The 21,102-nt window shown below is 44.6% G+C and overlaps 1 protein-coding gene across 1 annotated transcript in view; it reads left to right on the forward strand.

Annotated features, from left to right (window-relative positions):
- Positions 1-21,102, forward strand: part of UNC79 (unc-79 homolog (C. elegans)) — a 218,862-nt gene that overhangs the window by 146,500 nt on the left and 51,260 nt on the right. The window contains exons 31-34 of the mRNA XM_015566456.1: positions 2,160-2,267; positions 8,711-8,794; positions 16,836-16,938; positions 19,848-19,988. Of these exons, the coding sequence (XP_015421942.1) occupies positions 2,160-2,267; positions 8,711-8,794; positions 16,836-16,938; positions 19,848-19,988 (436 nt within the window). The remainder of the gene's footprint in view (positions 1-2,159; positions 2,268-8,710; positions 8,795-16,835; positions 16,939-19,847; positions 19,989-21,102) is intronic.

Here is a 21,102-nt window from a genome sequence, read left to right on the forward strand (position 1 = left end):
CGCCTAAGACCATCGGAAAACACATATATAATTACATATTGTTTTGTGATTAATCACTATGCTTTAGTTATGTTCAATTTGTAACAATGAAATTGGGGGTCACCACAACATGAGGAACTGTATTAAAGGGTTGCAGCATTAGGAAGGTTGAGAACCACTGCTCTAGAGCACTGAGAACTGGCAGAGAGCTCAGAGACCTCGCTTTCTGTAAGAGGGCACTGCTCCTCCCCCCCACCCCCCACCTCTGCGGAAGGTGATGGGCCTTGCTGCGGGTCACACAGCCAGGTGGTGGCAGTGCGGGGTCTAGTCCCTCGATTCTAGTCCTGCTTCCCCCACTGCTCCATACACAAGCCACTCCTTTGAAGACGGGCTCAGCTCTTTATTTGCCCGGGTATTTCCTGAGGTTTCTGACTGTTCTCTACCCCATAGGACGGAGCTGTGTACCTCAGAGGTACTCTGTGAAAACCTGTTGAGTGAATGTTAAGGTATTTGAAAAAGGGCATGCTCCAGCCAGGCAGGGGAAAGGAAAGACCCTGGCACTAACCAGAAAGTTTCCGAAGGTTTCTAGGGAAACTGGGGTAGCTTCTTATTGTTGGGAGCCAGGGAAGTTTCTGCATATAGATGGAGGACGGCATTGCCTGGAAGCTGTAGAGGTCTATAGGGTGGGTATATCGGAGACTAGGAAGGTCTGTGGGGTGGGCGTCTATGATATACAGGTTGCAGGTATGTTGTCTGTGTATGTGTGTTTCTTTCTTTATTCATCCTTATGTTAGATTGTTCCCCGGGACACTAAGGAGAAAGTTGGTTTTATATTAATATACTTGTTCCTAGAATAAGAAGGAAGTATCTGACAATTACAATAATGTCTTTAAACATTTTATAATGTATATTGTACAGTCATATAATTTTATATCTGTAGTGTCCCACCTCCCACAGACATACAGATCTCCTCGCCTTCCTTGCAGGGTGTTGGATGGAGACACACGCTCTCACCTAGGATCTGTTTTACTTTTATTTCTGACAGTTTTGTAAGTTTGGTGGTCATCCAGCAACAGAATAGCATCTGCTTGCTTAAGTTGTATGTATTATGGTGTTTTGCTCTGTGGCAAGAAAAAACGATTGAGCATAAGAAAAGGATGAGACCGAGACATGACTAAGCTTAAGAACTCGAGGCCATTTAGGGTGGGCATCCCTGACCTGCAGCACAGACTCACAAAGGCACATAGTGGCGACTCCAAGGTGCTCTCTGTGTCCAATAGTTAGTGCTGCTTCAGGTGGCAGGGAGGTTTGTAAGAAATTTTAGGAGGCTTGCTACAATAAACTATTAAACTTTTCAAAAGCTTTTAGAAGATAATCTTTACCTAGAATAATGTGGAGTACCTTTCCCCCATTAGATTACTAAGACAATACCATATGCAGAAAATATTTCACCTTGGATACATTTGTCAAATAGAAGAAGCAAACGATACAGTCTGTTTCTTGCTCAACTAATAAAATATAAAATCTGTGTTAACATTATTTATTTCATGTTCAATCCAGTCTCTGCCCCTACATTAGATATGGTTTAGCAAAGTTATAGACAAGTAAATAGGAAATTACATTATAGTGTTTTAGGTTAGGGAGAGATTAAGGACAGGGTGCTCTGGAATCACATAAGAGTGTTGCCTGACCCAGTTTTTGTTTGTTTGTTTGTTTGTATTTGGGGGGTGGGAGAGGGGTCTCAAAAAACCATCCTGGAGGAGGAGTTTTCTGTGTAAATTGAGATGGAAATGATGAGTAGGAAAATGCCAGATAAAGGTGGAGTGGTGGAATGATATAGATGGAATGAACTGTAAGTTTAGGTATTAGATGGAAAGAAATTCAGTCTGGAAGGTGAAGGGACCTGCTCAGGGACGGGCAGTGTGAGCATGTGAGGCTTAGTTTTGTCCTTGTGCTGTCATCGATCTCCGAGAGGACTAGCTACAGATGCAGAGTGTAATACGCAAGCAGTTCTCCATGAAACTAATAATTAGTAGGGTCAGAAAGTATATGATGGTATATAATGGGTATATAAGTAGAATGAGTGTATTAGGCAAGAGGGGAAAGTATACAGAAAAGGTTCTATCTAGACTTTGTTTTTAATCAGTGTCCTGAGTTTTAAATACTATTTATGCTTGCAGATCCCTCTACTAAAGGACTTTCTACGTTGGAAATGCCACGAGAATCCTCATCCGCCCCTACCTTAGAAGCAGGTGTGCCAGAAACAAGCAGCCATTCCTCGATATCAAGTAAGATTTCTTCTGCATTGATTTTGGAACATTATCTGCTACCTTATTTTCAATTTTCACACACTTGGTTTTCTTTTTTTAGTGTTGTGTGTTAGCTTCTTAGGTGACACTGCTGTATGTTCTCAGAGACCCTGAGGCACGGGCTCACCTTTGTCAACATCTCAAGTGTTTGATAAATCAGTATGGTTACTGATGGACCAAGAACTCTCATTTGTTAAGGAATAATCACTGAATTTCATCATTCAATAAAATAATAATTACATATTACAAGCCTAAACATAAAACATGGAACGGGTTTTGGGACAAGTGGAAAGCATTATGCATGGCAGAATTTTACATGGAACATTTTAGTTTGAATTCCCTCCATCATTAACCAAGTTTTATCTGGGTTATCATAAAATAGATGTATTGGATATCTCATGATCCCAACATCATGGTGGAATCAAGTCCTTTAGACCAGGAAATAAAAATGGCTTGAAATTTTTACAAGATCTATAAGAGGCAACTATTTGGAAACTGCCTTCAGTTGTTGGGTCCTAGATTTTTTTTTGTCATGAGGAGCTTGAGGTCTGCTGAGGTGAGGGTAAGGGTGTCCACCTGGCTCAGTGGAGGCAGGTAAGAGACTTTCGAATAGGAAATTGTCTGCAGGAATCAGATGCAAACAGGTGCAAGTTCTGCAAACTCTGGTCCCGTGTGCTGGTATCGTCTGTGTTCTATGTGGACACTGCCCGAGGAGCTGGTTAATTTTCATCTGACTCTCTTGAAATGAGGATGATTCTGAAAAACCAGATAACGATCTTAACTTAAATGCTGGACTGGTAGTACGGAACCACATCATCATCTTCACCGTTCATTCATTACTGCTTTCATTCATTCAGCAACTAGTTATTAAGGGCCTGCTTGGTGCAGGCACTGTGCTTGGCACTGGGGATCAGATGTGAATAAATAGACATCCCTTCTCCTCAAGGAGTTCATGGTCATATTAGTGAAGCACTAAGAGCAGCACTGATGTACATCTGTCGTGTGCCAGACACTGTGCCGAGTGGTTTACACACGTTGTGGTCTTATTCAGTCCTTACATTAGCATTGCATGGCAGAAGTATTGACTCCATTTTATAGATTAAGAAACAGGTTCAGAGAGGCTAAATGACTTGTCTGAAGTCACACAGCTAGTAAGTGGTAGAGACAGGAATTGGCGCCAGGTCTGGTTGACTTTTCAAGCTCATGCTCTTTTTAGTATACCGTGCTGCCTTAGAATACTTCACAATCAGTTATAATAGAGGTGATAAGAATTCTAAGAAAGAGTTTCCAAGTGCCTGTTATTTTCCCTTTTGGTAGCAAAGAAGAATGGTTAGTTCTGAATCTAGTTCTTTTTTTTTTTAATCACAAAAAATCTATTTGATATCCTGATAAAATGCCCATTTTTTAAAAATATATTTTATTGATTTTTTACAGAGAGGAAGGGAGAGAGAGAGAGAGAGAGAGTCAGAAACATCGATGAGAGAGAGACATCGATTAGCTGCCTCCTGCACATCCCCTACTGGGGATGTGCCCGCAACCCAGGTACATGCCCTTGACCGGAATCGAACCTGGGACCTTTCAGTCCGCAGGCCGACGCTCTATCCACTGAGCCAAACCGGTTTCGGCAAAATGCCCATTTTTTAAAAAATCGATTTTTATTGATTTCAGAGAGGAAGGAAGAGGGAGAGAGAGACAGAAACATCAACGATGAGAGAGACTCATTGATTGGCTGCCTCCTGCACACCCCTACTGGTGGTTGAACCCACAACCTGAGCATGTGCCCGGACTGGGAGTGGAACTGTGACCTCCTGCTTCATAGGTCAATGCTCAACCACTGAGCCACAACGTTTAGGCTAAAATTCCCATTTTTACTAAAATCATGAAAGTGAATTTTCTCCTCCTGATTTTCATGAGCCATATGAAAAAAATAAAAAGGTAATGAATTTAGTTAGAATTCCAAGTTGGGTATACTTTGAGATAGGATGACTAAGTCAGTTTGAATTCAGTGCTAGTTAAATGTATCATAAAATAAATGTAGCCAATGTATCATGATCCCCATTCATGACTGAATCAAGTCCTTTCAGATTTAGCATAGCACATCCTTAGATTTCCGCCTTCCTCCTTCCCTTCGCTAAAAGCATGCATTATATGGTTCTTGCTGATATATTCTTGGAGGCATAATGCCAGGGGTCTTACACGCTGAGCTAACTATTAAGGATTTTTATTCTTAGGGAATTCTGTTGTCTTTAAAACAGTGAATTGGAGAAATTATTCAATCATTAGAGATTTTACATCTTTTTTTTTCTGCTAATTTTTAAATTTTTTGTATCTTCTAAAAGAGCTTCACTTTTTGAATTTTAAAGAGGCTGTACTTTTCAAGTGAGTCATAAAGTTGTAAGTTTTACCAATCAACCAGAAGAATCAGAGATTTTTCATATTAGTTTGCATCGTCATTTCCATGAATTCAGTTAAGCTGGATTCCAAGACACAAGAATCCCCATCACACCCCTCTCTTTTCATCAGTTTATTAGCTGATTATTTTGTAGCTAAGCATGCCATGACCACCGTGAATCAAACAGCATGCTAACTACATGAAAAGCAATATTGTGATTGATTTCACATCACACCAGGCTGCTGCCTTGGTACCATGATTGAGAAACCTGCCTATGACACTCAAGGCATTCTGGGGACCGTACAGTCATCCCAGTTGCTACCATCCCCTTCTGGGTCATGACGTGCAGAGCTTCAGTTTCTGAAATTGTCCTTATAATAGGGTGAATGGCCACAAGTTCTCACACGTCCCGGCGTTTGGGATTCTTAGAAAAAGCATCGGTGGTGGTGCGCTGCCTTTCTTGCTGGGCGGGGCCGGGAGGGGTGGGGCTGCTTGGAGGGATCGGAGGGCCGTGGCAGGCGGCTTTCTCACTGGCAGTCTCCTGGCAGAGGTGCTTCTCCTGTTTCTTTCTGGTTTGGACATGCTTATAACTTGGCATTTCATTGGTGGTATATTTGTCAGTGCCCAACTGCAGAATAAAAATGTTACCACAGCTTTCTGACACAAAGATGTTAGCTAACCTGATAAAGCCGTGTGCTAGAATATACTTGCGGAATACTATCCGAGCCACACTTCTCAAATAGTAGGCTCATACGGAGATTGAAAACAGCATTGACTTCGGAGTGAACATGCTTTGGTTTTATGACCTCCTTATTTGCTGGTTGGTTCCAAGTAACATAATTTCATCAGCTTCAATTTCTTTTTAAGAATTGGGGTTGATATGTGTCATCCTACTCTAAAATATATCTGTGTGTACACACACACACACACACACGCACACACACACCACGGGGACGTCAGGGGATATAACAGAAACGGAAACTATATGTGCACAAGCTCCATTAAAGAAAGTTGAACTATGAATTCAAAGTGAAATTATCTGTCTTAAATACTTTTTGGAACAAGGCAGATATATAAATAAAAAGTTAATGACAAAAATCATGTTGTTGGACTAAATATGTAAGGCCACAGACAGTGCCCATAGGCGCTTTGTTTTTCTCTACCAAGTGGAGAAAGGCGCCTGGAATAGCATAGTGCTTTAGTTTTTCATTTGGATAGGAGCATACAGTCTACCAAACAGTGACGAATAGCTGATGAAGACTCAATTAAGATTCTATCTGGATGTGTAGAGCCTGTGCGTGCCATGCGGATTTATCCCCCTAGTAATCATCTCCTAATTTCCTTCATATAGCTCAGTATAGGCAGATGAAAAGGGGATCCCTGGGAGCTCTGACAATGAGCCAGTTAATGAAGCGACAGCTGGAGCATCAGTCTAGCGCCCCCCATAACATCAGCAACTGGGACACTGGTGGGTCAAGCTTTTTCTTCTTGTTTTACCTCTCAGATGAGCTAATGCCACTTTCCCTGGGTCCCTTCTGCTCCCTTGTTAAGGAATAGACGTTCTCTTGTGCTCTGTGGTTCAAATAATTTTTTAAAACCCTTAAAGTAATTAATAAGTCTACTTAAACTTTCCAAGCATTCTAGAGCCACCTCTTCTCCCATCTAGGTTGATCCAACTCTTTTTTTTTTCCCCCTCTAAGACCCAGATTCCAGATATTAGGTTATCTGCCTGAGAGTTTAATGATGTAAATGCATAAAGGAAAGAATGGCACTATGATTTCATGATGTGAATTAAAAGTACAAAACGAAATATCAGGTCACCAATATTCTCGGTTTTATAAACTGTAAAGTACCCAAATAAGGGACTGTTAATAGTAATAATAATAATAGCTAGTGTCAGCCTAGTGACATCATGATCTGCCAGTAGGTTTGGGAATGTGAGCTGTGTGTCTGAGTCAGCAGGGCACCAGGTTGCAGCCGCACACCCTCATGCTCATACGATGGAAGTGCACCTAACCTCAGTGTTAAAGAACTGACTGCCATGACATGTCTGGTTTACACATGATCCCTCTGCATTTTCTACACTTTATGACCATGTTTTTCTGCACACGTACCACTTTCTCAAGCCAGTACTTACAGCCTCAATCCTGTTCTTTTGAGTGCCTGCTTTTCTTCTTTTTAATTAAATGGGTCATTTGGGTTACAAAATTACACATGTGAAAGCACTTTGCAATATGCATGCACCAGGAAAATATCAGGATTTGTCACTCTGATCTGGGGGCCAACACTTGGATCGGGCTAATTTAGTATCTTGGCTAGTACTTTCTGGCTACAGTTATATGCAATTATTTTAATATCCTTCCTTAAGACCAGGAACTGTAATTTCCACAGGCCCAAAATCTTGAGATAGTGTTATTTTTTCAAAACCATAATAGTTACATAATTTCAACTTATTTCCCCCCCAGTCTTCAAAATAAATAAAGAAAGAAAGAAAAGGAGAGCTGGTCTAGATGACTGAATCCTACACACTATACTCAATCCTACATTTAGCAGATAGTTTCAATTCTCCTGGCCTTTATAAGGGTTGTTAACATTTTGCGGGCTTAGTGTTTTATCTTTCATTTACTGATAGGTGATAGTGAGTACTGAAATGCCCAAAAGCTGACAGGCAAGGAGACCAGGAGGAAGACATTGGATAGCCAGTCTTGAGAGTTTGGGCGAAGTCTTCTGTCCACACCAAGAGGACTTTGTTGCTCTCTTTACTGAGATGAAGCTGTGTAAGGGACTGAGAATGAAAGCTTTTGTTTGGCTAGTTCTTTAGTAATTAAATGTCCAGCTTTTGTTCGGTTGACCTGTGGGCTCCAGAGAGTAGTTCACCATTGTACTGTTTTCTATAGCCAGTAGCTCAGCCTAAGCTACTCATTTTAGATTCTGACTACAATGACAACCCAGTTTGTTTGACTCAGTAGAGATGGAAAGGCAACTAGAGCTCAATTTCCAATCTAAATTTTAATCTAAAAAAAATCTACATGATGCCAAATAACCCATTTAACTGAATTTTTCACTTTTCAACCAAACTTCCGCCTTGTTCATGTCACTCTGGTGTCGCAGTTAATACTCACCATTTCCATGCTGTCTGCATTTCTTTCACCCGGGTTTCCCTGGGCTGGTTTTCCATCCTCCAAGTTGGTTCTCTGGTCACCAAGTCCGACTAGAGCTTCATCACAACATTCTTGTTTTTGTTCATGCCATAAAAAGTTCTCCCCAAATCAAGGTCAGAGGAAAGTCGATGAACGTGTAGTTCAGTGTTAGGAGGCATAGTACGTCATACCACATACATTGATTCAGTGACTCACTAGCCTGCAAAAGAACAGGTCTGGTCATGTAGACACACCGAGAAAGACAGCCTAAAGCATGATCGAGTCCCCTCAGCATGCATTGCTCGCTCACAAAGTACCTGTCTCCTCCGTCCACGTACAACTGATGGCTTACTTCTTTGCTTCATATTTCACATGAAACCAATGTTCCTGAAGCACCGCTCCCCCATTTCCGCCCCTGCCCCCTTATTCCTGTTCCTCAGTCCTCACACGCCTGTCATTTCCTTGCTACCACTTCCACATGTTTTCTGTATGATCATTCTGGCCATTACCCCAAATGATCACTTATGTATTTACTGATTCGCATAAAACATTTCTTTATGGCTGTAACGTTAGCCTTTTGTTTTTTCATTTCATATCAAGAGAGATGGGATTTGAGCTCTTTTTGGGGTGATAGTGGTGGAATCTGGACTACTTTTGGATGGTTTTAGATGCTCTGCTGCTGTTAATTGCATTTCATAGACCTGAAGGGCAGATTTGTAGTGAAACGCCAAACAGCCCTGCCCTAAAAAGTAGGATGTTTCTTGTAAATGTTAATAATCAACTCTAACCATGACTGAAAACATGGCCCCAAGAGATCTGGTTAAATTCTTTGGATTGTGAATTGTGCTCAGTTGACCACATTGAGACTGGGATGCTCCGTTTGTCCACAGAACAGATACAGCCGGGGAAACGCCAATGTAACGTGCCAATGTGCCTAAACCCTGACCTGGAGGGACAGCCACTGAGAATGAGAGGTGAGTGGAGTCACAGACTCTCAGGCTGTGAGAAACTGTATCTGTCAATCACTGAGTCACCCAGCGGGTGCAGAAATCTTGTTTGGCAGCTCTGTGAAGTGGCTCCCACCTTTGCTCACACACCTCCAGGGAGCGGGAATGGATGACGTCTCTGAACATGACCAATAGGAAGTTCTTCCTCAGAGAGACTTTCCAACCCTCGGGACCACGCAAAACAAGTCTAGTCTCCCTCAGTAGTCACCTGATGCTTATTCCTCAGTCTGTCCTGGAACACACATCCCTGGGTCCTTCGGTATCCCTCCCGATATGTGTCAGTTTTCATATCACCCTGAATCTGCTTCTCTGGGCATGGTCCAGCTTCTCTGTGTTCCCGCCAGAATGCGGAGGTCCCTGATGAATGACCTCAGAGGTTATTTTCAGCCTCTGTAATGGCACAGAGTGCGCTCTTGACTCTGCTGCTCCTAGGAGCAAGCGGAGAATGAGTCTGTGCTAAGTTCATCAGGACGTGTATTTTCAAAATGTCTCATGGCTAGTTAATCATTACTTTCGTTCTTTTTTAATTCAGAAAGCAGGTTAACCTATCATTTGTAAAAAGTAAAAATGAATCATGACCACATCTCTTAGCTAGCCCCTTAGATCAAGCAGACCTGCTATTCCTATCACTCTTACTTTCCCTTGGGATGAGGGGATATTTATCTCCAGATGTTGCTAACACTTGTATGACGCTGAGTAGCAGTTATAGTCTCCGTATCGGATGAGAGGAGACTCTTCTCATTTAGGGGCCTAGGAAAAGCTTTTAGAAGCAGAAATCAGGGTGGCCGAGCAAACTCTGGTCCGTCCGTGACCTAGTGGCACAGTTAGCAGCACACACTAGTGGCACAGTTAGCAGCACACACTAGTGGCACAGTTAGCAGCACACACTAGTGACACAGTTAGCAGCACACACTAATGACACAGTTAGCAGCACACACTAGTGACACAGTTAGCAGCACACAGTAGTGGCACAGCTAGCAGCACACAGTAGTGACACAGTTAGCAGCACACAGTAGTGGCACAGTTAGCAGCACACAGTAGTGGCACAGTTAGCAGCACACAGTAGTGGCACAGTTAGCAGCACACAGTAGTGACACAGTTAGCAGCACACAGTAGTGGCACAGTTAGCAGCACACAGTAGTGGCACAGTTAGCAGCACACAGTAGTGGCACAGTTAGCAGCACACAGTAGTGACACAGTTAGCAGCACACAGTAGTGGCACAGTTAGCAGCACACAGTAGTGGCACAGTTAGCAGCACACAGTAGTGGCACAGTTAGCAGCACACAGTAGTGACACAGTTAGCAGCACACAGTAGTGGCACAGTTAGCAGCACACAGTAGTGGCACAGTTAGCAGCACACAGTAGTGGCACAGTTAGCAGCACACAGTAGTGACACAGTTAGCAGCACACAGTAGTGGCACAGTTAGCAGCACACAGTAGTGGCACAGTTAGCAGCACACAGTAGTGGCACAGTTAGCAGCACACAGTAGTGACACAGTTAGCAGCACACAGTAGTGGCACAGTTAGCAGCACACAGTAGTGGCACAGTTAGCAGCACACAGTAGTGGCACAGTTAGCAGCACACAGTAGTGACACAGTTAGCAGCACACAGTAGTGGCACAGTTAGCAGCACACAGTAGTGGCACAGTTAGCAGCACACAGTAGTGGCACAGTTAGCAGCACACAGTAGTGACACAGTTAGCAGCACACAGTAGTGGCACAGTTAGCAGCACACAGTAGTGGCACAGTTAGCAGCACACAGTAGTGGCACAGTTAGCAGCACACAGTAGTGACACAGTTAGCAGCACACAGTAGTGGCACAGTTAGCAGCACACAGTAGTGGCACAGTTAGCAGCACACAGTAGTGGCACAGTTAGCAGCACACAGTAGTGACACAGTTAGCAGCACACAGTAGTGGCACAGTTAGCAGCACACAGTAGTGGCACAGTTAGCAGCACACAGTAGTGGCACAGTTAGCAGCACACAGTAGTGACACAGTTAGCAGCACACAGTAGTGGCACAGTTAGCAGCACACAGTAGTGGCACAGTTAGCAGCACACAGTAGTGGCACAGTTAGCAGCACACAGTAGTGACACAGTTAGCAGCACACAGTAGTGGCACAGTTAGCAGCACACAGTAGTGGCACAGTTAGCAGCACACAGTAGTGGCACAGTTAGCAGCACACAGTAGTGACACAGTTAGCAGCACACAGTAGTGGCACAGTTAGCAGCACACAGTAGTGGCACAGTTAGCAGCACACAGTAGTGGCACAGTTAGCAGCACACAGTAGTGACACAGTTAGCAGCACACAGTAGTGGCACAGTTAGCAGCACACAGTAGTGGCACAGTTAGCAGCACACAGTAGTGGCACAGTTAGCAGCACACAGTAGTGACACAGTTAGCAGCACACAGTAGTGGCACAGTTAGCAGCACACAGTAGTGGCACAGTTAGCAGCACACAGTAGTGGCACAGTTAGCAGCACACAGTAGTGACACAGTTAGCAGCACACAGTAGTGGCACAGTTAGCAGCACACAGTAGTGGCACAGTTAGCAGCACACAGTAGTGGCACAGTTAGCAGCACACAGTAGTGACACAGTTAGCAGCACACAGTAGTGGCACAGTTAGCAGCACACAGTAGTGGCACAGTTAGCAGCACACAGTAGTGGCACAGTTAGCAGCACACAGTAGTGACACAGTTAGCAGCACACAGTAGTGGCACAGTTAGCAGCACACAGTAGTGGCACAGTTAGCAGCACACAGTAGTGGCACAGTTAGCAGCACACAGTAGTGACACAGTTAGCAGCACACAGTAGTGGCACAGTTAGCAGCACACAGTAGTGGCACAGTTAGCAGCACACAGTAGTGGCACAGTTAGCAGCACACAGTAGTGACACAGTTAGCAGCACACAGTAGTGGCACAGTTAGCAGCACACAGTAGTGGCACAGTTAGCAGCACACAGTAGTGGCACAGTTAGCAGCACACAGTAGTGACACAGTTAGCAGCACACAGTAGTGGCACAGTTAGCAGCACACAGTAGTGGCACAGTTAGCAGCACACAGTAGTGGCACAGTTAGCAGCACACAGTAGTGACACAGTTAGCAGCACACAGTAGTGGCACAGTTAGCAGCACACAGTAGTGGCACAGTTAGCAGCACACAGTAGTGGCACAGTTAGCAGCACACAGTAGTGACACAGTTAGCAGCACACAGTAGTGGCACAGTTAGCAGCACACAGTAGTGGCACAGTTAGCAGCACACAGTAGTGGCACAGTTAGCAGCACACAGTAGTGACACAGTTAGCAGCACACAGTAGTGGCACAGTTAGCAGCACACAGTAGTGGCACAGTTAGCAGCACACAGTAGTGGCACAGTTAGCAGCACACAGTAGTGACACAGTTAGCAGCACACAGTAGTGGCACAGTTAGCAGCACACAGTAGTGGCACAGTTAGCAGCACACAGTAGTGGCACAGTTAGCAGCACACAGTAGTGACACAGTTAGCAGCACACAGTAGTGGCACAGTTAGCAGCACACAGTAGTGGCACAGTTAGCAGCACACAGTAGTGGCACAGTTAGCAGCACACAGTAGTGACACAGTTAGCAGCACACAGTAGTGGCACAGTTAGCAGCACACAGTAGTGGCACAGTTAGCAGCACACAGTAGTGGCACAGTTAGCAGCACACAGTAGTGACACAGTTAGCAGCACACAGTAGTGGCACAGTTAGCAGCACACAGTAGTGGCACAGTTAGCAGCACACAGTAGTGGCACAGTTAGCAGCACACAGTAGTGACACAGTTAGCAGCACACAGTAGTGGCACAGTTAGCAGCACACAGTAGTGGCACAGTTAGCAGCACACAGTAGTGGCACAGTTAGCAGCACACAGTAGTGACACAGTTAGCAGCACACAGTAGTGGCACAGTTAGCAGCACACAGTAGTGGCACAGTTAGCAGCACACAGTAGTGGCACAGTTAGCAGCACACAGTAGTGACACAGTTAGCAGCACACAGTAGTGGCACAGTTAGCAGCACACAGTAGTGGCACAGTTAGCAGCACACAGTAGTGGCACAGTTAGCAGCACACAGTAGTGACACAGTTAGCAGCACACAGTAGTGGCACAGTTAGCAGCACACAGTAGTGGCACAGTTAGCAGCACACAGTAGTGGCACAGTTAGCAGCACACAGTAGTGACACAGTTAGCAGCACACAGTAGTGGCACAGTTAGCAGCACACAGTAGTGGCACAGTTAGCAGCACACAGTAGTGGCACAGTTAGCAGCACACAGTAGTGACACAGTTAGCAGCACACAGTAGTGGCACAGTTAGCAGCACACAGTAGTGGCACAGTTAGCAGCACACAGTAGTGGCACAGTTAGCAGCACACAGTAGTGACACAGTTAGCAGCACACAGTAGTGGCACAGTTAGCAGCACACAGTAGTGGCACAGTTAGCAGCACACAGTAGTGGCACAGTTAGCAGCACACAGTAGTGGCACAGTTAGCAGCACACAGTAGTGGCACAGTTAGCAGCACACAGTAGTGGCACAGTTAGCAGCACACAGTAGTGGCACAGTTAGCAGCACACAGTAGTGGCACAGTTAGCAGCACACAGTAGTGGCACAGTTAGCAGCACACAGTAGTGGCACAGTTAGCAGCACACAGTAGTGGCACAGTTAGCAGCACACAGTAGTGGCACAGTTAGCAGCACACAGTAGTGGCACAGTTAGCAGCACACAGTAGTGGCACAGTTAGCAGCACACAGTAGTGGCACAGTTAGCAGCACACAGTAGTGGCACAGTTAGCAGCACACAGTAGTGGCACAGTTAGCAGCACACAGTAGTGGCACAGTTAGCAGCACACAGTAGTGGCACAGTTAGCAGCACACAGTAGTGGCACAGTTAGCAGCACACAGTAGTGGCACAGTTAGCAGCACACAGTAGTGGCACAGTTAGCAGCACACAGTAGTGGCACAGTTAGCAGCACACAGTAGTGGCACAGTTAGCAGCACACAGTAGTGGCACAGTTAGCAGCACACAGTAGTGGCACAGTTAGCAGCACACAGTAGTGGCACAGTTAGCAGCACACAGTAGTGGCACAGTTAGCAGCACACAGTAGTGGCACAGTTAGCAGCACACAGTAGTGGCACAGTTAGCAGCACACAGTAGTGGCACAGTTAGCAGCACACAGTAGTGGCACAGTTAGCAGCACACAGTAGTGGCACAGTTAGCAGCACACAGTAGTGGCACAGTTAGCAGCACACAGTAGTGGCACAGTTAGCAGCACACAGTAGTGGCACAGTTAGCAGCACACAGTAGTGGCACAGTTAGCAGCACACAGTAGTGGCACAGTTAGCAGCACACAGTAGTGGCACAGTTAGCAGCACACAGTAGTGGCACAGTTAGCAGCACACACTAGTGGCACAGTTAGCAGCACACAGTAGTGGCACAGTTAGCAGCACACATGGAGTGAGGTGATGAGAACAAAGATGGTGAGGCTCTTTCACGGTAAATGAAGAGTCCATGGGTGCCGCGTGGGGACTGCGTGTGCATGCGTGCTTGCTTTACCAGTGGTTCTCAACCTTCCTAATGCTGCGACCCTTTAATACAGTTCCTCATGTTGTGGTGACCTCCAATTTCATTGTTACAAATGGAACATAATTAAAGCATGGTGATTAATCACGAAAACAATATGTAATTATGTATGTGTTTTTCGATGGTCTTAGGCGACCCCTGTGAAAGGGTCGTTCGACCCCCAAAGGAGTCGCAACCCACAGGGTGAGAACCACTACTTTAGACAGACCAATTCTTTATGCTTTCTCTTATCTCCCAGGTTCAAAATCTCCAGCTTGGAAGTTGGGCTTTGGAGGAGGTCCCCTGTTTATTCTAAAGTTTCTACGAACCTTCTATTTCTGTTCCTAGTTCCGTATGGCATTCACGCTGGGTATTTAGTAGGGGAAACCATAGGAGGTGGCACCAGAAGTGTTGCCAACAACGGGGGATCATGAGACTGCCTCTAATATTGCAGACTTAGTGGTGACTCAGCTACAACAAAAGGTATCTGAGGCCTATGGCTTCCTTTTGCAATTCCCGCCTTCTCTGGGCACATTGCTCTTTGCTCTCACATCACTAGCTAATGTTGCCCTATGGGAACCATTGCCCATAACTAACCGATATGCTTTCATAGGTGACTGCCAGGAATATCGCATCACACAGTCTGTGTTGTCCTTTGAAAAAACAACTTCATGCTGCTATTGTCAAAAATACCTGTTCGTGGTGTTTGTACTGGATAATAATCGGCCGAAACCACCCAAATGATTTTGATTCCCTCCCTTTTCTTGATTTGAATTGTGATCTGCATAATAACAATAGGCAGTGATCTTCTCAAAGCCTTGACTCAGGCTTTTAAAATAATCAATTTCTTATGTTTCTGGTGAGACTGTGCATATATCACCGTATATCTAATGGACTGAATTTTTCCATGTTTAGCACAGGAATCTGGTAGACATGGTCTGTTAATATGAAAAGTATGTGGAGTGTTGGGTTTAAACTTTCCACGTTTTGGTTTCATGCTCTTTACATTACCACTTAACAATCAATCTTGTCTTCTTTTATCTTGGCCCACTTCTTGCCTTGTCTACTTTAATCAATTTGCACTGATGCTGATAATAAATACTGTTGCTTCCATTCCAAACTTCATCTTTAAGAAAACACCTGGAGATCTTTGTTATTGACACACTTGGGTGCCCTTAGGAAAGAGCAGCATCTCAGAAACGGCTGATAAATAAGCGGTAAAATTTGGATCCCGTTTGGGTTCTTTAAATGTAACAAAAAGGTATTTTCAGATCCTTTCCTGGCCTTTGGGTCTGCAGATCTCGGGCTTCTGAGCAGCACGTTTGGAGCCTTTGATCAGGCGCGGGAGCCTGGCCAGCCTGGCAGCATTGTGCCTCTTCAAAGTCTTCCTCAGATTGACGCACACTGCCTGCCCACTTGGCTGGGTTTCTAAAAATTTTATGTCAGTTCCTTTGGAAACCAGTTCTCCGCATCATCATCTTTCCCCGGTTAAGGAAAGATCATACAGCTATGTTTTGTTTTTCAGCACCACGTTGCCAGTTCCTTGATGAAAAACAGATTCTTCACGGCCATTGGGTTTCCTTGCCTCCTCTCCTGCTTGGAGAGCTCAGAGTCTCGGGTTGTTTCGTAGAGCAGAGCGTGACTCGGGGCCGTCACTCTGGGATTCTTGGAGAGCCTCGTCTCCATGCTCCTGGAAACGGGCCCCACACTGCTGGCTTTCTTGACGGAGAGCAGTCTCCTACTCCAGATGTACTCATCACTAGACCCTGTTGCCAAGATTCCTGCCTCAGATTTCTCTGACGGCATCAGAACCCCAAATTTTAACTGTGTAGTATTGATTGGCTGAAGACACTGACTGGTTCTTTCCAAACACTTGATATTTCATTTTTAAATGTTTCAGTTTGAAAAATGAAGTCTTTTGCTTTGGGGCTTATCATATTAATTTCCAAAGTAAAAAAACATCCAGATATTTCTCAGCTCAAACATCTCCTCCTACTTAGGGGTGTGGAGTTTTGGGATCTTATTCCTTTCCCAAAGTCACAACATTTTAGTGTTAGTACATATTTGTGATTTTAGAAACACTATTGTAAGGGCAGCTCTCATTTATGCCTAGTAAATAAGGCCATAACTCATTTAGGGGAGTCAAGTCGATTTTCCCCCTTTTTCATCTTGGTCCTGGTACCCTTATTGGCACCTGAACTTTTTCTAATTTTTTTCAAGGTCAAGAAGCAAAGAGAGAGATAGGAGTCTGGCTCTTAAAGTCATATGAGCAGAAACAAATCTCAATCTGGAATTCATTTTACTCTTGAGGGGTTGGGCTGTCCACGCCACTTCCCTGTGAATGTGATCTTCGGAGGATTTATAAGAGGAGAACGGGGCTTTTCCTGGCCCCACGAAACAGATGTTTACTCACCATTTGTCTCTGCTGCTTGCCCAGGGGCCACTAAGTCCAGCCTGCTGTCAGCACCCAGCATCGTCAGCATGTTCGTGCCAGCGCCCGAGGAATTCACCGATGAGCAGCCGACGGTGATGACTGACAAGTAAGTGCACACAGTCACTTCCTTCACGGTGTTTGCAGAATTTGAGAGTTTGCTCCCTGTGATTATGAGAAAGCATCAGAGGAGGCGTACTGTAATTTGTTCTTCAAGTGACTGTAGCCATAAGTGTTGGTATGCATTTATTATTCTAGAAGCGCGGCAGCAAATGGGCAGGTAGCGTCCACTTATGCAGAGTCATTTTAAAAAAATCTGGACGAATGCAGATAATATCCACTTACCAATGATTCCAACAATGATTTCACACAAATAAAACCCCTCAACCAGAAGCTTCAAATTGCTAGTATGGGATAAGCTGGGGACTTGATCCTTATTCCCATTCTGCCAGCAGGATCTGTTCTCTGAATCTCAAACTGGTTATGTCCTGGTTTGTCAGTCTTCAATGTCCCCAGATTTCTTATAGGATAAGCTCCGAATGCCTTCACTTACAAAAGGCCCATTTGATTGTGAAGGTGTGGCCTTGCCACTCCTCGCCGGGAACTCTTTGTCAAGCCCCCTCATCGTCTCCAGAGCATGCCTGGTGTGTGCTCTCCTCTGTGATTTCATTGGTGCCCTTCTCTTTGTATTATCTCTGCCTGGTGAACTCCTATTCATGATTCAAAACCTAGTGTAAGGCAGATTCCCTGATTCCATAAGGCAGAATAAGTCATGCCATTCTCCAAGTTTCCATAGTATTTGATGCATCTATCTATTTTACCACTTATCACAGGGTATTTTAATTGTTTAGTCATTAACACATACATGTTTTATCATATATTGTGAGTTCCCTAGGATCTGGGACACTTTCTTTTTGTGTGTATTAATCCTCACCAGAGGACATTTTTCCCCATTGGTTTTTAGAGAGAGTGGAAAGGAGGGAGTGAGAGGGAGAGGGAGAAAGAAGGAGAAAAAGAAACACTGATGTGAGAGAGACCCATCCTTTGGTTGCCTCCTACACGTACCTTGACCGGGGCCGGGGATTGAACCTGCAACCCAGGTACATGCCCTCCCCCTTTTTTAAGGTGTTTGTTTACTTATATTTATTTCTTTTTCTTTTTTCTTTTTTTTATTACTTAAAGTATTACAAAGGGTATTGGTATTTTTCCTTCATGGACTGGCTTATTTCACTTAGCATAATGCTCTCCAGTTCCATCCATGCTGTTGCAAATGGTAAGAGTTCCTTCTTTTTTATAGCAGCATAGTATTCCATCGTGTAGATGCAGGTACATGCCCTTGACTGGGAATCGAACCTGAGACCCTTTGGTTTATGGGCTGATGCTCTAACCACTGAACAACACTGGCCAATGTGGGACTGGGTCATTATCTTCTATTTTATTCGCTAAGTTCTCTACACATTGCCTGGCACATAAATGCTTATTCAGTGCCTATGATAAAGAATAAGATTTACAGGGTTTTAGGTTTGGAGAGATTTCTTTGGAACAAGGAGACTGCCTGGTAAAAGTGACCCAAGTAACAAATGGGGTAGGCTTGTGACAGAAGGAGAGGAGGGCGGGGTGGAAGGGGCTGGTGCAAAGATCCAAGTAGCTGGCCCCAGCTGACGGGCATCACTGAAAAGGAATGGCGCCTGTGTGGAACAGCTCCTAGGCGTGTCCACATGTGGGGCACCTCGCTGCTTGTGGAGGACTCCTCCTGGCTTCTGCTTTGGTGTAGTTTCCCCCTGTGTGTTATCCTCCAAGTCCAGTCTCTCCTAGTTTCCTTCCTGCTTGCCTGTGTCTACATTCCATTTATCTTTTTGGCTACAAATGTGAATCCTATCACTTTAAAAAGTCAAATTTTAGGAAATATTTCTATTCTATTCTATTCTTCTATTCTATTCTATTCCTATTCCTATTCCTATTCCTATTCCTATTCCTATTCCTATTCCTATTCCTATTCTATTCTATTCTATTCTATTCTTCTATTCTATTCTATTCTATTCTATTCTATTCCTATTCTATTCCTATTCTATTCCTATTCCTATTCCTATTCCTATTCCTATTCCTATTCCTATTCCTATTCCTATTCCTATTCCTATTCTATTCCTATTCCTATTCCTATTCCTATTCCTATTCCGATTCCTATTCCATTCTATTCCATTCTATTCTATAGAAAGTTTTTGGATGGAAGGGTCACAGCAGCGATCATAGCTCGGGTTCCCTTGCTCTTCCCAGTAGGCTTTCCCTTCACATTATAGAGCTCCCAGCTGTGGCTGAAAAGAAGAGCGTTGGCTTTGTTGAGATGAATTAAATTGAGCCTGCATTAGATAAGACGAAGAGCAATAAGTCGTAAGTCAGTTAAGAGCAAGTGCCATTGTGTTTCGAACTCTCTTATTTTCCCCTTTTTTGCTCAATCCCTCCCCCTGTGCCATTGTGTTTTTACATATTACACTCTGTAGGCGTGGTGACTTCATAAAACTGACCTGAGAGGTAGAAGAGCCTGCTCTCCAGGCTCCCCAGGCTTTCTAGAGTGTTCTATTGACCTCAAAATAGGACATTTTTAAATCTAAAAGCTTAGGAAAGCTTCCATTTGTGTCTAGGCATTTTTCATTTCAGCAAATGAAAAATATCTAGTTTCTGACTCTCCCTAGCAGTACCTTCACATGCATGAAATCCCTCAGCTAGAAGCTGTAGACTGTTAGTCCAATAGGCGCTTGTTGTAGGAGTCAGTTCATGTGTAGGCCAGATGTTTGTGAGCTGCAAGGATGTTTCGGTGGTCAAAGCAACCCCCCTGGTCTCTGCCATGCGTGCCGGCTGCATCTGTGTCTATGGTGAGGGTGGCATGGGGTCTCCTATTTATTGTTAGGGTGAGACCCTGACCACCTTTGGGGGACTTTCACCAGAAAGGGCTGAATGGGATTTGTTCTCTGCTGAAACCACTGTTGGCTTTCATGGAAGGCACTTCTCTGTTTCATGCAGATGCCATGACTGTGGGGCCATCCTTGAGGAATACGACGAGGAGACGCTCGGGCTGGCCATCGTGGTCCTCTCCACGTTCATTCACCTGAGCCCGGACCTGGCGGCCCCGCTGCTGCTGGACATCATGCAGTCCGTGGGGAGGTGAGCGCGGCCTCTGTGGTGCTTGGTGGGAAGGAGCCTCATTCAATTCATATATTGAGATAGAAGCTGCCAGTTCAAAAGTGGAACATTTAGTAATCTTATGATGCTTGATATTGGGATCCACTCAGACCAATTAAAAAAGAAAACGGAATGAACCAGACTTTTGGTGAATTTCCCACCTGTGTAGGGTCACGAGTCCCAATGTCAGAGTGAAGCCAGAGGAAAACACACCAAGAAAACTGTTGCTTGTTGTCTGTTACTCTGTGAGCTACTGGAGGTAACAGTGCTCAGAACGCTGTGAGTTCAGAGAAACCGCTTGTTAGGTTTGAGATGTTATTCTTGTTCATCTCCCATTGCCGGTTTTAAGAGGGTTCTCTGGGCATTCTGTAAGCTTGGGGTGGCTCACTTAATTATGCAGTTGGGGCGTTGGCATGTGGGGGGCAGAGCCAAGGGGAGTGTGGCAGTGTCACAGTTCTGACTCCGAACAAGGAAGGATGCACACACCTTGGGGGCAGGGCCTTCCTTCAGCCCGACCGAGGGAAGAGTAAAAGGAGCTGCTTTGAAAAGTTTCATGTTCAGAAGCTTCCATTTCGTAGATAGGACCTGAGAAAAAAAGTAAAGTATTTTATAAATATAAGGGAGGTTCAATTCCAGGAACGAATTGTAGCCCTAGCATGAACGACTTATAGAGGATGGACTGAAATTCCACTGGAATGTATTCCGTTTCCAGTCTGCATGGGCACGAAGCTAGGCGCTATAGGCTGTGGGCATTAGACTGAGCTGTTGCTCTCAAGTGCTTTGTGGCTTAGTTGTCGAAGAGGAGGACGATGTGTGGACCAGCTGGGCAGCCAGACAAGATAGGACATGACTAAGAGCTGTAATGAGGGGTATGTGTGGTAAGTGCTATAGAAGTTTAGGGTGGAGGTGATTTCCTAGGGAAGTTCTCTGTGGAGGAGTTAGGGGAAACACTGGATTCTGCAAATTCCTGGTATTACAGGGAGGGAAAGTGCATGAATCTTAATGGAGCTTAAATTTAATTTTTTAATGAAGAAATTATGATTTCAAGTTAAAAACAAACAGGAAAGCATGAAAAACCCCTTGCCCTAAAAATATA

Source organism: Myotis davidii, unplaced genomic scaffold (assembly GCF_000327345.1).
Source record: "Myotis davidii unplaced genomic scaffold, ASM32734v1 scaffold1703, whole genome shotgun sequence".
NCBI lineage: Eukaryota > Metazoa > Chordata > Mammalia > Chiroptera > Vespertilionidae > Myotis > Myotis davidii.